Here is a 13732-nt window from a genome sequence, read left to right as displayed (position 1 = left end):
GTCCAAGTCCTAATCTGGCGGGCCGTGACAGATGATTTATCATTTTCAAATGCTTCCATGACCATCAGCAAGTCTGCGGGCTGCGTCACCATCAATAAGTTTGCAGGCTGCACCATTTCCACCCCTGTGGGGGGCAATGGTAGCCAACTGAGAGCATCCGCACAGTTCTCGGTGCCTGGCCTGTGGCAGATTGTATAGTTATACGCTGATAGCGCGAGTGCCCACCTTTGTATGTGGGCTGAGGCATTGGTATTTATCCCCTTGTTTTCAGCAAACAGGGATATGACGGGCTTGTGATCGGTTTCCAGCTCAAATTTGAGGCCAAACAGGTACTGATGCATTTTCTTTACCCCTAACACACACCCTAATGCTTCTTTCTCAATCATGCTGTCGGCCCTCTCAGCCTTAGATAAGCTCCTGGAGGCATAGGCGACAGGTTGCAACTTTCCCGCAACGTTAGCTTGTTGTAATACACACCCGACTCCGTACGACGACGCATCACATGCTAGCACAAGTCTTTTACACGGGTTATACAATACAAGCAGCTTGTTGGAGCATAAAACGTTTCTGTCTTTCTCAAAGGCAATTACTTGTTTTTTTTCCCCATACCCAGTTCTCAGCTTTACGCAATAACACATGTAGGGGCTCGAAGAGGATGCTTAACCCCGGTAGGAAGTTACCAAAATAGTTGAGGAGTCCCAGGAACGACCGCAGCTCCGTGACGTTCTGTGGCCTGGGCACGTTCCTGATAGCCTCTGTCTTGGCGTCTGAGGGCCGAATGCCATCCACCGCGATCTTCTCCCCAAAAACTCCACTTCTGTTGCCGCCGCAGCCCTATACGATCCAGTCGCTGGAGGACCTCCTCCAGATTTTGTAGGTGCTCGACCCATGACCAATGTGTCATCCTGAAAAACCACCGTGCATGGTACTGACTTGAGTAGACTCTTCATGTTTCTCTGGAAGATCGCTGCAGCCGACCGAATTCCAAACGGGCATCTGCTGTAGATGAACAGTCCCTTGTGCATGTTGATGCAGGTGAGGCCCTTCGAAGATTCCTCCAGCTCCTGCATCATGTAGGCCGAAGTCAGGTCGAGCTTGGTGAACGTCTTGCCTCCTGCCAGCGTCGCAAATAGGTCGTCTGCCTTAGGTAGCGGGTATTGGTCCTATAGCGAGAAACTATTAATAGTTACATTATGATTGCCGCAAATCCTGACCGTGCCATCACTTTTGAGTACTGGAACAATCGGGCTGGCCCACTCGCTGAATTCCACTAGGGAGATGATGCCCTCGCGTTGCAACCTGTCCAGCTCGATTTCCACTCTCTCCCTCATCATATGTGGTACCGCTCGCGCCTTGTGGTGAATGGGTCATGCCTCTGGAACCAAGTGGATCCGCACCTTCGTCCCGGAAAAGTTTCCAATCCCTGGCTCAAAAAGGGAAGGAAATTTGTTAAGAATCTGGGTGCATGAGGCCTCATGGACATGTGATAGCGCTTGGATATCATCCCAGTTCCAGCGGATTTTGCCCAGCCAGCTCCTTCCAAGCAGAGTGGGGCCATCGCCTGGGACAATCCAGAGTGGCAGTTCGTGCACCATGCCCTCGTAGGTGACCTTGACCATGGCGCTGCCCAGGACAGTGATAAGCTCTTTGGTGTACGTTCTCAGTTTTGTGTGGATGGGGCTCAGGGCTGGTCTGAGTGCCTTGTTGCACCACAGTCTCTCAAACATCTTTTTACTATGATGGATTGGCTAGCGCCAGTGTCCAGTTCCATGGCTACGGGTAAGCCATTCAATTTTACATTTAGCATTATACGTGGACATTTCGTCAAAAATGTGTGCACCCCGTGTACTTCAGCATCTGCCTCCTCTCTCTGAGGCTCGAAATTGCTTTGATCCACCATGGACCAATCTTCCTCTGTCGCGTGGTGGTTAGCAGGTTTTGCAGAGCTTGCAGCTCGTCTGCAAGCTCTTTGGAGTTGGCCCATTGTTCCACAACTCTTGCAAACATACCCTTTGAAACGGCATGAATAGGCTGAATGGAAGCCTCCACAACGCCAACAAGGTGTGAATTGCCTTTGTTGCGGACTCTGAGTCATCTGGGTCACCTGAGGCCTGCTGGCAGTTGCACACTCATGCAGACTCATGGTTTCTGCCCTGTACATTTCTGCTCGCAAACATAGTTTCAGTTAATTTATGAACATTGATAGCGCTTGTGTGCTGAGAGATTTGTTTGGTGTATCACTGGTGGACACAAATGCCTGTGCTATTGCAATGGCCTTACTGAGGGTCGGTGTCTCTACAGTCAAAAGTTTTCGTAGGATGGTTGCGTGGCCAATGCCCAGTACAAAAAAGTCTCTGAGCATTTGATCCAGGTAGCCATCAAGCTCACATTGTCCTGCAAGTCACCTTAGCTTGGTGACATAGCTCACCACTTCCTGACCTTCAGATCGCTGGCACGTGTAAAATCGATACCTCGCCATCAGCACGCTCTCCCTCGGGTTAAGATTTCCCGAACCAGTGTACACAGCTCCTCATATGACTTATCTGTGGGTTTCACCAGTGCCAGAAGGTCCTTCATGAGGCTGTAGGTCGGTGCCCCACAGACCCTGAGGAGGTCTGCTCTCCTTTTTGCAGCGCTTCCTTCTCCATCCAGCTCGTTGGCTACAAAGTACTGGTCTAGCCATTTGACATAGGCTTGCCAGTCCTCACCCTCCGAGAACTTCTCCAGGATGCCCACAGTTTGCTGCATCTTTGCGTTGGATTCGTATACTCGTTGCCAGTTATTGTGTTCCTAACACAGATGAGACTGCACACAGGGAGGTTAAAGTAACAGTGACCTCAGTCTTTATTAAGACACTCCAGAGTGAGGAACAGGCCTTAGGGGCTGACTTATATACAGTGCTCCCAAGGGATGCTGAGATCCCTTGGGACTTCAGGGGATGCGCTTCCTGGTGGCGGAACATGGGAGTGCATTCTTTACATATACACAACAGGTTCAGTTGGTAGCACTCTTGCCTCCAAGTCAGAAGGTTTTGATCCAAGTCCCACTCCAAAGGCTTGACTGCAAAATCAAGGCTGAAACTCCAGTGCAGTACTGAGGGAGTGCTGCATTGTTGGAGCTGCTGTTATTTTGCATAAGACGTTAAACCAAGACCTCATCTGCCCTCCCTAATGGACATAAAAGTTCCCATGGCACTATTTGAAGAGGAGCAGGAGTTTGCCTTGGTATCCTGGCCAATATTAATCACTTCGCCAACATCACTATAACAGATGATTTGGTCGTCATCACATTGTTGTTAGTGGGACCTTGCTGTGCGCAAGTCGGTTGCCACGTTTTCTACACTTCAAAAGTACTTCATTGGCTGTAAAGCACTTTGGGATGTCATGAAAGGCACTATATAAATGCAAGTCTTTCTTTCCTCCCCCCCACCCAATTTAGGTCACTTACTGTCAACATCAAGCACTTCCATATCAAATATAGCAGAGCATGCTGTGCACCACAACTCCTTTTGCCACAGTAAGACCAGTCCAGCTCCAATTACAGAACAGTATTCCTACTGCAACTTACTAACTCAGCCATCCTCCTGGCCTTTCTGAGGAAGATTACCACTTTGAATTAACTGGTACAAAATTCGGGCCATTTTTGTACAAGGGCCCACACGAACTGGACTGAAACTGCCCAGATTTACACAGAACTCTTACACCCAGCTGACAGAAGCTTTCATCCCATCAGTCTGAGCTGAATTCAAATCAGCACTCCAAAGGTGAACCAGCAGAATGCTAACCCACTGTGAACCCAGTCAGCTTTATCAACTCAAATAACTAAATGACGTCGGAGAGAGATCCATTTCTTTACACAACGTAACAAGATCCACGTTTGAAAAGGGATGTACTCTTGATGCGCTATCCCTAGGGTTTTCAAACACAAAATGATTTTGATGCCATATTTACTGAAACTTCAAATTGCTAAAGCTATAATAAGATCTGCCGCTGTGCCCCCATTCCCCCGAATAAAATACAAAATGTAAAAAAATTGGAAAATTAGATCAGAATAATTAAACTTGCACAGTTTGAAAAGCATTGGAAGTTTCACATAACATTGCATAGTTTATACACCGGGAGAAAATTGAAAGGATTAGTCAGAGAGGTTGATGTCAGACTGTAGTTGTAGACTGCTAATCCAGGAACAGCCCATGGTTCTGTACAATCTTGTATCCAGCCATTTGTCCAAGCATCCAATAGGTACCTGACACTTCAATTATGTGCTACAGAATGAATCTAAAGTCTCTAACCTGAGAGCCTGTCAATATAATAAACATTTACAAATGGGTAGCATTGATCTTGACCACTAAGTGGCGTCAACTCATTAAAATATTTGACAATGCTTGCTAATGGCTGGGTAGGCCACATTGTTCACATGCCAGACACGAGGCTCTCAAAGCAAGCACTCTACTCAGAACTCCTTCACGGCAAGCGAGCCCCAGGTGGGCAGAGGAAACATTACAAGGACACCCTCAAAGCCTCCTTGATAAAATGCAACATCCCCACCGACACCTCGGAGCCCCTGGCCAAAGACCGCCCTAAGTGGAGGAAGTGCATCCGGGAGGGCGCTGAACACCTCGGGTCTCATCGCCGAGAGCATGCAGAAATCAAGCACAGGCAGCGGAAAGAGCAAAAGGCAAACCAGTCCCAACCACCCTTTCCCTCAACGACTATCTATCCCACCTATGACGGGGACTATGGTTCTCATATTGGATTGTTCAGCCACATAAGGACTCATTTTTAGAGTGGAAGCAAGTCTTCCTCGATTCCGAGGGACTGCCTATGATGATGATGAGAGGAATGTGATCACCCCAACAACCTTTTCTGCATTTTGATCCCTTGAAGTTAGCACTGGACCCCTAAACACTGGGCATGGGATTCTGAATGGTTTAAATCCTAGATCGAAGAGTGGCCCAGCCTTTAAGAGCAGTGGTAGCTGAGGAAGATCATGATATGGGGGGGGGGGGGGGGGGGGGGGGGGGGGGGGGGGGGGGGGTAGCAAATTGCAACATAACTTTTAGTGTGTAACTGTTTTTAATGAATGAACCTAGACAAATGGCCATTAATCTGTGCCTTTCAAAGAGCTCCGAATGCCTACCATAATCAATGATATCCAACAATAAAGAAATGTCAGGTAGCTACTCAGAGTATTTTATATGCACGGAGAATCTTTACTTTTGAAATGATTCAGACCTCCCTTGGGCAGCAGTGATGAGCACTATTGGATCCAGATCGCCAGAATAGGTTTTGAAGAAACATTTATTCTGGCCAAAATAAAATTAAACAACATGCTTCTATATATTCCATCAATGGCTTCTTTATTCATTGTTCAGGTGCCAACAAACCTAGAAAGAGTTCATTTATAAAGTATGCTGGCGTTTGCTGATATGCTACTTGCTATTGCAAAGAACTCTTCTACTTTTATCATACGCGGGGGGTGGGGGGGCAACATCCTACAATATTTTGCACTTTGGCAGCTCATTCAACAAAATATACCTGCAATATTGTTTCCTCCTGTTTCTTAATACTCATTGCCTGGGACTACAAATAAAGATATCAGCTCAGTGATTTATTCTGCCTCAATTTGTTAACATTGATAAGCACCTCTCAAGATATAACTTACACAAATATTGGAGAAATATTATAATGTTCAGACATCAGGTACAGGAATTTTCCCATCATGAACTTGCGATTGAGAATGTTGGGCTGGGAACACAAACCATGAGCTTACTGCAGTTGCTAGGTAACTCAAAAACCATTGGCAATTCTCATTATATTCCCTCCCCCACACTCCCCACTTGTTCTCCCTTCCATTCCGAGCAGTGCTGGCTCTGGCTGGGTTTGGTTTTATGGGGGCCAGCAGCTCCTTGATACCTCGCCCCATGTGACCATTCTTCAGGTGTGTGAGTGAGTGAGTGTTGACAGGTTATTTGGCCATAGAAGGCATCGCAGCCAGTTCTAATCCTATCGTCGCCCGACATCCATACAGGGGGGGTAACTGGATGGTAATTGGCAGCAGTTCATCCACTCCCCCTCCCCAGCTCACTGACGCTTATGCAAACCATAGCACCCAACTGCTGCCTGAGTGAGATCAGGTCGTTCAACCAGTGCTGGAATCTAACCTGGGATCTTGTCTTCTGTACGGTTTGATAGACTTGCTGGCTGATTCTTTTTACTCTCTTTTTCATCGAGCAGATATAGCAGTGAAGTCACATTTATAAAAGGTATCACTTTCCCTCATTGTGGAGTAATTAGGTTTTACACTCCTCCCGTTACTGCAACTTGCAGTTTAAAAGGAATATCTCACTCAACTTAAAAAGTTGAAAGATATTAAACTAACTCAAGTACTGTCCCATAGTTGCTGCAGCACTTGTGCAGTAATTAGACTCTGACTCCCATCTGCCATCATATGGACCAACACAGTTCCAAGAGAGACCCTCCAACTGTTTTAATCGATCTGTAAATCAAATGCCCCCTTATTAAAGGGGCACTAAAACCGACACATAAACAAATAACTTTTGACCATGAACTAAATCAAATTAAAATTTGGTTGCCAGGGGTGATGATGCATTCTAGTCCCTCCGGCGCCCACCTCTCGCAGAAGGCCGCAGGCGTACCAGTGGACACCGTGTGCTCCATCTCCAGGGACACCCTGGCTCAGATGTAACCGCAGAAGAGAAGCAGGCAATCGGGCTGAACAAACCCCTCGACCGGTTAATGGCCACCTTAACCATGCCCAGGAGCAGTCCTATGAGGAGGCCTTCTGACCTGCCCGCTCCTCTCCGCACAGGGTGCCCAAAGATCAGGTGCATGGGACTGAAGTGCAACCAGAATTTGAGAAGCAGCCCCTTCAAATATTGCAAGAGGGGCTGCAACCTCACACATTCAACATACATGTGGAACACGGACTCCTCCATACCACAGAAAGTGCAGGTGGCCTGGAAGTCCGTGAACCAACTTAAAAACCGATTGCATGGGACTGCTCCATGCAACACCCTCCAGGCCAAGTCCCTAATCCATGTTTTACAGGATCTTGTGGAGACATCATTGGTGGTATTTCTCCAGCGATTTGAGGTGTCGACTGTATATGGTCCACATCTCAGCGCCATACAGGAGGGCGGGTATCACTACAGCCTTGTAGACCATAAGCTTGGTGCCAAATTTGAGGGCCTGATCTTCGAAAACTCTCTTCCTCAGGTGACCGAAGGCTGCGCTGGCACACTGGAGGCGGTGTTGAACCTCATCGTCGATGTCTGCCCTTGCTGATAATAGGCTCCCATGGTATGGAAAATGGTCCATGTTGTCCAAGGCCATGCCGTGGATCTTGATGACTGGGGGGCAGTGCTGTATGACGGGGTCAGATTGGTGTAGGATCTTTGTCTTACGGATGTTTAGTGCAAGGCCGATGCTTTCATATGCCTCGGTGAAGACGTTGACGATGACTTGGAGTTCAGCCTCTGAATGTGCGCAGACGCAAGCCTTCAACAACTGTCTGTCCCACCTGTGACAGAAACTGTAATTCCCGTATTGAACTGTCCAGTCACCTGAGAACTCACTTTTAGAGTGGGAGCAAGACTTCCTCGATTTTGAGGAACTGCCTATGATGATTCTTCCTCCATGTTTTCATCTTCTCAACCTCGGCACAACAACTCAACAACTAACATTAGCTTACCAATGCACAAATAAAATACAACAAAAGTCTGTTGCCATACAATACTTTTAGCATTGGCATGATTACACTGCTAGCACTGGGCCTGTTCCGCCTACTTGTTGGCGACGTTGCCGCTGGAACTGGGAGCACCGCTGCATACCGCTGAGCCTGTTCGTGCATGCAGCGATTCGAGTTTCAGGCAAACCAACCTTTCCAATGTGGAAGCCTCAGGATCATCGATAGAAAATGGTGGGACTGCTGAGAGGGGAGTAAAACTCAGGCATGTGCTAGTAACCAAATTCTCCCAAATTTGTAGAGATTGCATCAGCTTCAGGTTTTATACTTCAAAACTCTGTTTTCTGAGAGTTCAATGGGAAACACATTAGCACTGCTTCATCTTATATATGACACTGGTTCCAATTGAATGAAACCCGTTTCCCCTTATGCTGAATTTACCCCATTTATATTATGGGACGAACTCAACCAAACCAAAGCAACTGCATATGCTGTTGCTTCATAGTTGCTATAATGGCTCCAACGCAACTGTACATAAAGCTTGTACATGTCCTGATATTACCAAGGTCCAATCCAACATCTGTAGAATTTCTCTCATATCAGGAGATGATTTACACAGGCCAGCAATGTAAACGTTGCACTGTTGGCATGTACAGTCAGGCTAAGTGCTTGCATACCTGCAGCCACAAACAAATGGGCATGTGCCAAGACCAACAGCTGGCCACTGTTGCTGCCACCAGAAATTTGCTTCTGGAAGCAGGCAGTGGAACTACTTTGAGGTTCCAGTGCCTCTGGAGGCAGCAATGTTATGTAAATGATGTGTCCAGTCCAGACTTGAGCACAAAATCTAGGCTGATACTCCAATGGAATGAGGTAGTGCTGCAGTGTCGAGGTGACCTCTTTCAGGTTAAACGCTAAATTGAGGCCCCTTCTGCTCTCTCAAGGGAAAGTTAAAGTTTCCATTAGAAGAGCAGGGGCGTTTACCCCAGTGTCATGTCCAAGATTTAATACTTCAATCATCAACAAAAACAGATGATTGGGTCATTATCCCATTGCTGTATGTGGGAGCTTGCTGTGCGCAAATTGGCTGCAGCATCTTCTATATTACAACAGTGACCATACTTCAGAAGTGCTTTACTGGCTGTAAACACTTTGCGATTTCCTGAGGTCATGAAAGGCACTATATAAATGCAAGATGCCAATATAAATCTGGCATAGAATTGGTAGCATAATAGTCGCAATGCATAACGTATTAAAGCAAATAGGAACATTCGTATCAGGAGTAGGCCATTCAGCTCCTTGAGCCTGCTATTCCATTCAATTCAATCATGGCTGATCTGCACCTCAACTCCATATCGCTGGACATCTTAACTAACAAAATAATAGATAGAATGCAGACGCAGCTCCTGTGTTGTAAATGTCACTTCATTCATTGCTCAAACACAATATTTGTTCTGGGACAGCAGTGGCACCTCTCGTGTACTCGTGTGGTACAGCAGTGGGGAATGGAAGCTTAAGTAATCTCAGTGAGTGGAACATCAGCAGCCCAAGCAACTCAGTGGCATCTCCTGGGAACTGCAGAATACAAGGGAATGCACTGGCAGATGCTACAATCTACAGGTGTTAACTGGTTTTCAAGTTGGGTTACATATGCGAGCAGTTAGCCTGACAGTATCTGGACGGTCTATGATGATGATGATGATGACGACATGCCAACAGTGCAATTTTGTTTTGCATCTTAAGGTTTCTGTGCCGTCTGATTTCACAGTAAAAGGTGTCCCCATCACTTGCATGTTCACAGGTTTGTGTCTTAACAAAGAAAGACTCGCGCAGTCATTTCCTGGGTATGTTGCTGGCACCCTGAACCAAAGAAAACTCATTCATAAATCTTCAAGAAAGACATCAGATATCAAAGCCACAGAACGAAACAATGCATTGATCGGACATCCCTTTGTATGGATCACTGAATGTCACCGAGATCGGCCATGGCTCTTTAATGTCAGTCTATCCAAACCCAATTGGGCTTCAAAAAAAATTCTGTCCCTGTATCACTTCCAACCTATCAGTCCATCCTCACTGTAGTCAGAAATGACAGTTTATATTAATCAGCGTTATGCTCAAGACTCCTCGCTTAATCAATAAGTTGCCAGCGAAGTCGGAACACCTGTAGCTGTTACAAGTGCATAATATAAATGCACCCTTTTCTCAAAAAAGCGCCGGATTTACACGAAACCAGTTGATGCAAGCCACAAGCTCCTGGTAAATCCAGAGTAACACACATTGAATAAAATATTCACGTGATGGAATCTTTTTAAGATCCAAATGCAGTGATCAGACAGTTGGCAACACATGAAATTCTGATTAAAAGCAAATGAGATTTTAATTCTCTTTCACAAAATGAGTGGGGAGAATCTTACATTTCTAGCAAAGCTTTTGAGTCGTTAACCAATGGAAGGGACGAGAGGTGGTTAGAGAAGATATTTGCTCTGGTTATAATGCATAGCAACATCATAAACACCGTTTTGAATGTAATTAGGAGATCGCTGCACGTATCAATCCGAACAAATCTTCCCTCCCGATTTTATGATTGTGTTTTACAGTATTACATGTATTTGTTTTTTTTAAAGATATTCTGCTGGATCCTGGCTACATAAAATGTAAGAGAAAAAATTGACCAGCGGTAAATCCACTTAAAGGAACCTGTCATCCCAAAGCCTGCGCTACTCTCGAGTGGGGAGTGCCAGGCTGTGGAGACTGTCGCTGTCTGGAGATTGATAGCAGCAGAGGTGAAAGACATGAAGAGACGGAGGATGGGAAATCAGCAACCGTAAAAAAAAGAGGAATATGGAACAAATAAATAAAATAGCATTCGAATGTATCCATTCATCACCGTCATCCATTAAGAATTGTTTCATGAATAAGTTTACGGGTGAATGACATTCTCTCGGGGGACGAGCTCATACTGCCTTGTTGAGACGTGATTGAAAGTTAATGCAAGCCTCACGCCTTCGGTATCATTACGCCGATTCCCACTGGGGGGTCGGAGTGCTCACCTATACAACAGGCATCGCACTTCAACACCATGCAAGCGTGCGGTTAACCCCTTCAGTACCGCTGTCCATTCCACCAAGTTCAAACGTCAGTGCTTTAAATACCGAATGACTTTCCAGCCATGCACAGCTGAATTCGCAGCAGGAGTAGTGCACACATTACAGTAATAAGCAAGCAATCCTAGCTTTGTTTTTAATGTCTGCGAGAGCCCAGGGAGGTCCATCATTCGGCCACCCATATTGCAATTAATATGTATTGAGGTAAACGGGTCTAGAGGCCAAGGCAAAGGGAAACTAGCCTCTAGCTGCTTTCACAGATTAAAATATACCTTATCTGTCCCAAAGCACACATTGCTCAAAGCTCCCCGCCATCACTTGGCGCGAAACTGGCCCATTTGGTGTTTAAAATGCCATTTATTTTGACCCAGCTCGGTCTCAATAACCATGTGTTCAAAACGGGTTGTGATCTGCCTCAGTGTTTGTGATCAGACATTTCAGCTCCCTGACAAATGATACAGATCTCAGTTCCTACTCGCGCCGTGTTGAATACGTTTAAGTTACATTTGGCACGTGGAGGGGGCACTGGTTCAAAATTAACCCTCAAAACAGATTCCTTCAGTTGACTTCAGTCCAGCGTGATGGTAATAGTGCAAACAGGTGTATCCCCTCTCGGGATGGGTCCTCTGTCGATTTGGGGATGTTTGATGCAGGTCCAAATGTTAGTGATATCCGCTCCGCACCTCCCACCCCCACCCACAGGACTTTAGCAGTAATGATTTAATCGGCGCTTCTAATCATTTAGGTCACGGCTGCTATAAAACGTTCAGTTTTTTCTTCCCAACAACAAAAAATATTCGCCTCTTTAAATGAACATTTAGGTTTTTACAATTCCAAAAATGTCACGTCCCCCTTTCAGTCCCGAGCTAGGGTGGTTTGGGGACTGTCGATTTCGGCAAGACGCGTTTTAACCGAGAGTTGATGTGACTTCACCGCCGCAGAGCGCAACGAGTCCAATTCCCTGATCTGCCCAGTGCAATATATACACAGCCGTGCCCTCAGCCCAGGTGATCGGCGAGTTTCCCTTGTGTCGTTACAGTATCTGCTTCAATTCTGATAAGGTTAGGCTGCTAAAAATAACATGTTGATGCAATATTTAACACATCGCACGTCTGGAGCCAGATAGTGCTGCCAACAGCCTGCGCTATTTAAAACCAACTCTGCTATAATTTTATGAATGTTGTCACAGCCAAGTGTCTGAGCCTTGGCCAGTACCTCGACATGTTGTCTTTATTTCACTGGCCATCAATTTTTCACCCTCCCCAGTGTGGCAGTCAGCTGGAGCTCGGCCGCTCTCTGCACAGTTTCTACCCCAGCTCACTTCGACGGCAAATCAGTTTAATCGCCAGCTTGTTGATGTTGAACCCTTTGGTAGCGCATAATAAATGCACAGCCTTCTCCAAGTGTGGCGGGAAAGGCGACTGGCACTCAGGCAGCGTTACCCACAGCAAATTGGCATCTACCTTGCTGCTCTCCAAAGGGCTCTGGGGGGCAGTAAATACTAGCGTACATCAACAATCAGAAGCACATTCATAGTCTTCCTTCAACCTGCAAACTAAAAGGTATGCCTTATTTAAAAAAATAATATAAAACAATGTCATTAGTTTTTTTGGTTTACCAGCTTCTTTACCATTGTATAACACTTTGCTTTCATCTTTAAAGACACATTCACTTATTATTTGTGAGATGTGTATGTGTGTGAGATATGTATGGATATGAGATATGTATGTATGTGAGATGTGTGTGTGAGAGATGTGTGTGAGGTGTATGTGTGTGGTATGTATACGTGTGAATATATATATAAATTATATATATATATAATGTACGTGTGTATATCATGTATATGGGAATCTCACCCACCGTTTACATGAACTAAGTGTTACAATCTAAAATGGGCCATAAATCTGTTCAAAATACTATCGATCGCACTAGCCCACTTAGAGCTGGAGTCAGAGTTATTTGGGTGGTTGAGATTATATTCAGGGAGTGAAGTCCATCCCAAACTAAAGGCCAGCATTCCGCTTTGAATCTTGCTCTGAGCTTCTGCTTCATGCAGCTGCGGCCAATAGCGGGGCGAAGAGAGCCGCCCGCAGCACAGAGGACACGCCACTGGAAGTGTCGGGAGTGCTCTGTGACACAACTGCGGGTTACACATTGGAATTGATTTGAAAGAGGAAAAGTGGTGTCTCCCTACCTTGAAGAGTCTGAGTATTTTGGCCACCATGATGGACACAGAACTGGACGATGCTCCAATAACTCCAACTATTCTCTCCGGTTTGACGAAGATGGGGGGTTCCCCATTCGTGCACCTTACATCCGTGGTATCCTTCTGAATGTGGGTCTGAACAAAAGTAAGAGATTGCTCCAAAGCGTAGATATCCTTGGAGCAGGTGTCCAGGATACGAGCTCCCAGAGTGATGTTGGGCAGAAGCTCGGGGTCGCTGTTGATCTGGTCCAAGGCATAAAGCATCGCCTCCAAGCGATGGATGCCCTTCTCCTTCTTCAGGTCCCCGCAGGGCGTCCCTTTAGGCCCTCTGGCGTGAACTGGGAAAAGGCCACCCAAGGTGAGCTCGCCGTCTATTTTAATGGAATGAGTCGCATATGGTTCTTGGGCTAAGCTCACTCCGCAGACCACTGCTGCCCACCAAAGCAATCTCCACAAGGTGTGCAGTGCTCTCCCTGAACAGATCATCGTTAACCTCCCAGCTTCTCTCTGGAGTTGCAATCCAACTAAGTTAAAAAGGCACCTCTTCTAGTGTACAACAGCGATGGTAATATCAGCAGTCATAACACACAGGGCATCAGACTTGGTGAGCATGCCCTACCTCTGCTGGTATTTTTAAATATACACGGGAAATGTTCACTAAAATCACACGATCTCCGTTAATCTCTTTCCAATAAAAGCCCACGGAAAGTTG

General features: G+C 46.1%; 1 protein-coding gene across 1 annotated transcript in view; it reads right to left on the bottom strand.

Moving 5' to 3' along the window:
- The window catches only part of LOC139277363 (metabotropic glutamate receptor 7-like), a 921672-nt gene extending 908150 nt beyond the window's left edge, over positions 1 to 13522 (bottom strand). Inside the window, exon 1 of the mRNA XM_070895726.1 lies at positions 13009 to 13522. Coding sequence (XP_070751827.1) covers positions 13009 to 13506 — 498 coding nt within the window. The 5' untranslated portion in view covers positions 13507 to 13522. The remainder of the gene's footprint in view (positions 1 to 13008) is intronic.
- Between the last annotated feature and the right edge of the window lie 210 nt (positions 13523 to 13732).

Source organism: Pristiophorus japonicus, chromosome 12 (genome assembly GCF_044704955.1).
Source record: "Pristiophorus japonicus isolate sPriJap1 chromosome 12, sPriJap1.hap1, whole genome shotgun sequence".
Taxonomy (NCBI): domain Eukaryota; kingdom Metazoa; phylum Chordata; class Chondrichthyes; family Pristiophoridae; genus Pristiophorus; species Pristiophorus japonicus.
Note: the sequence above shows the minus strand (reverse complement) of the source record. Positions and strands in the feature narration are given on the sequence as shown.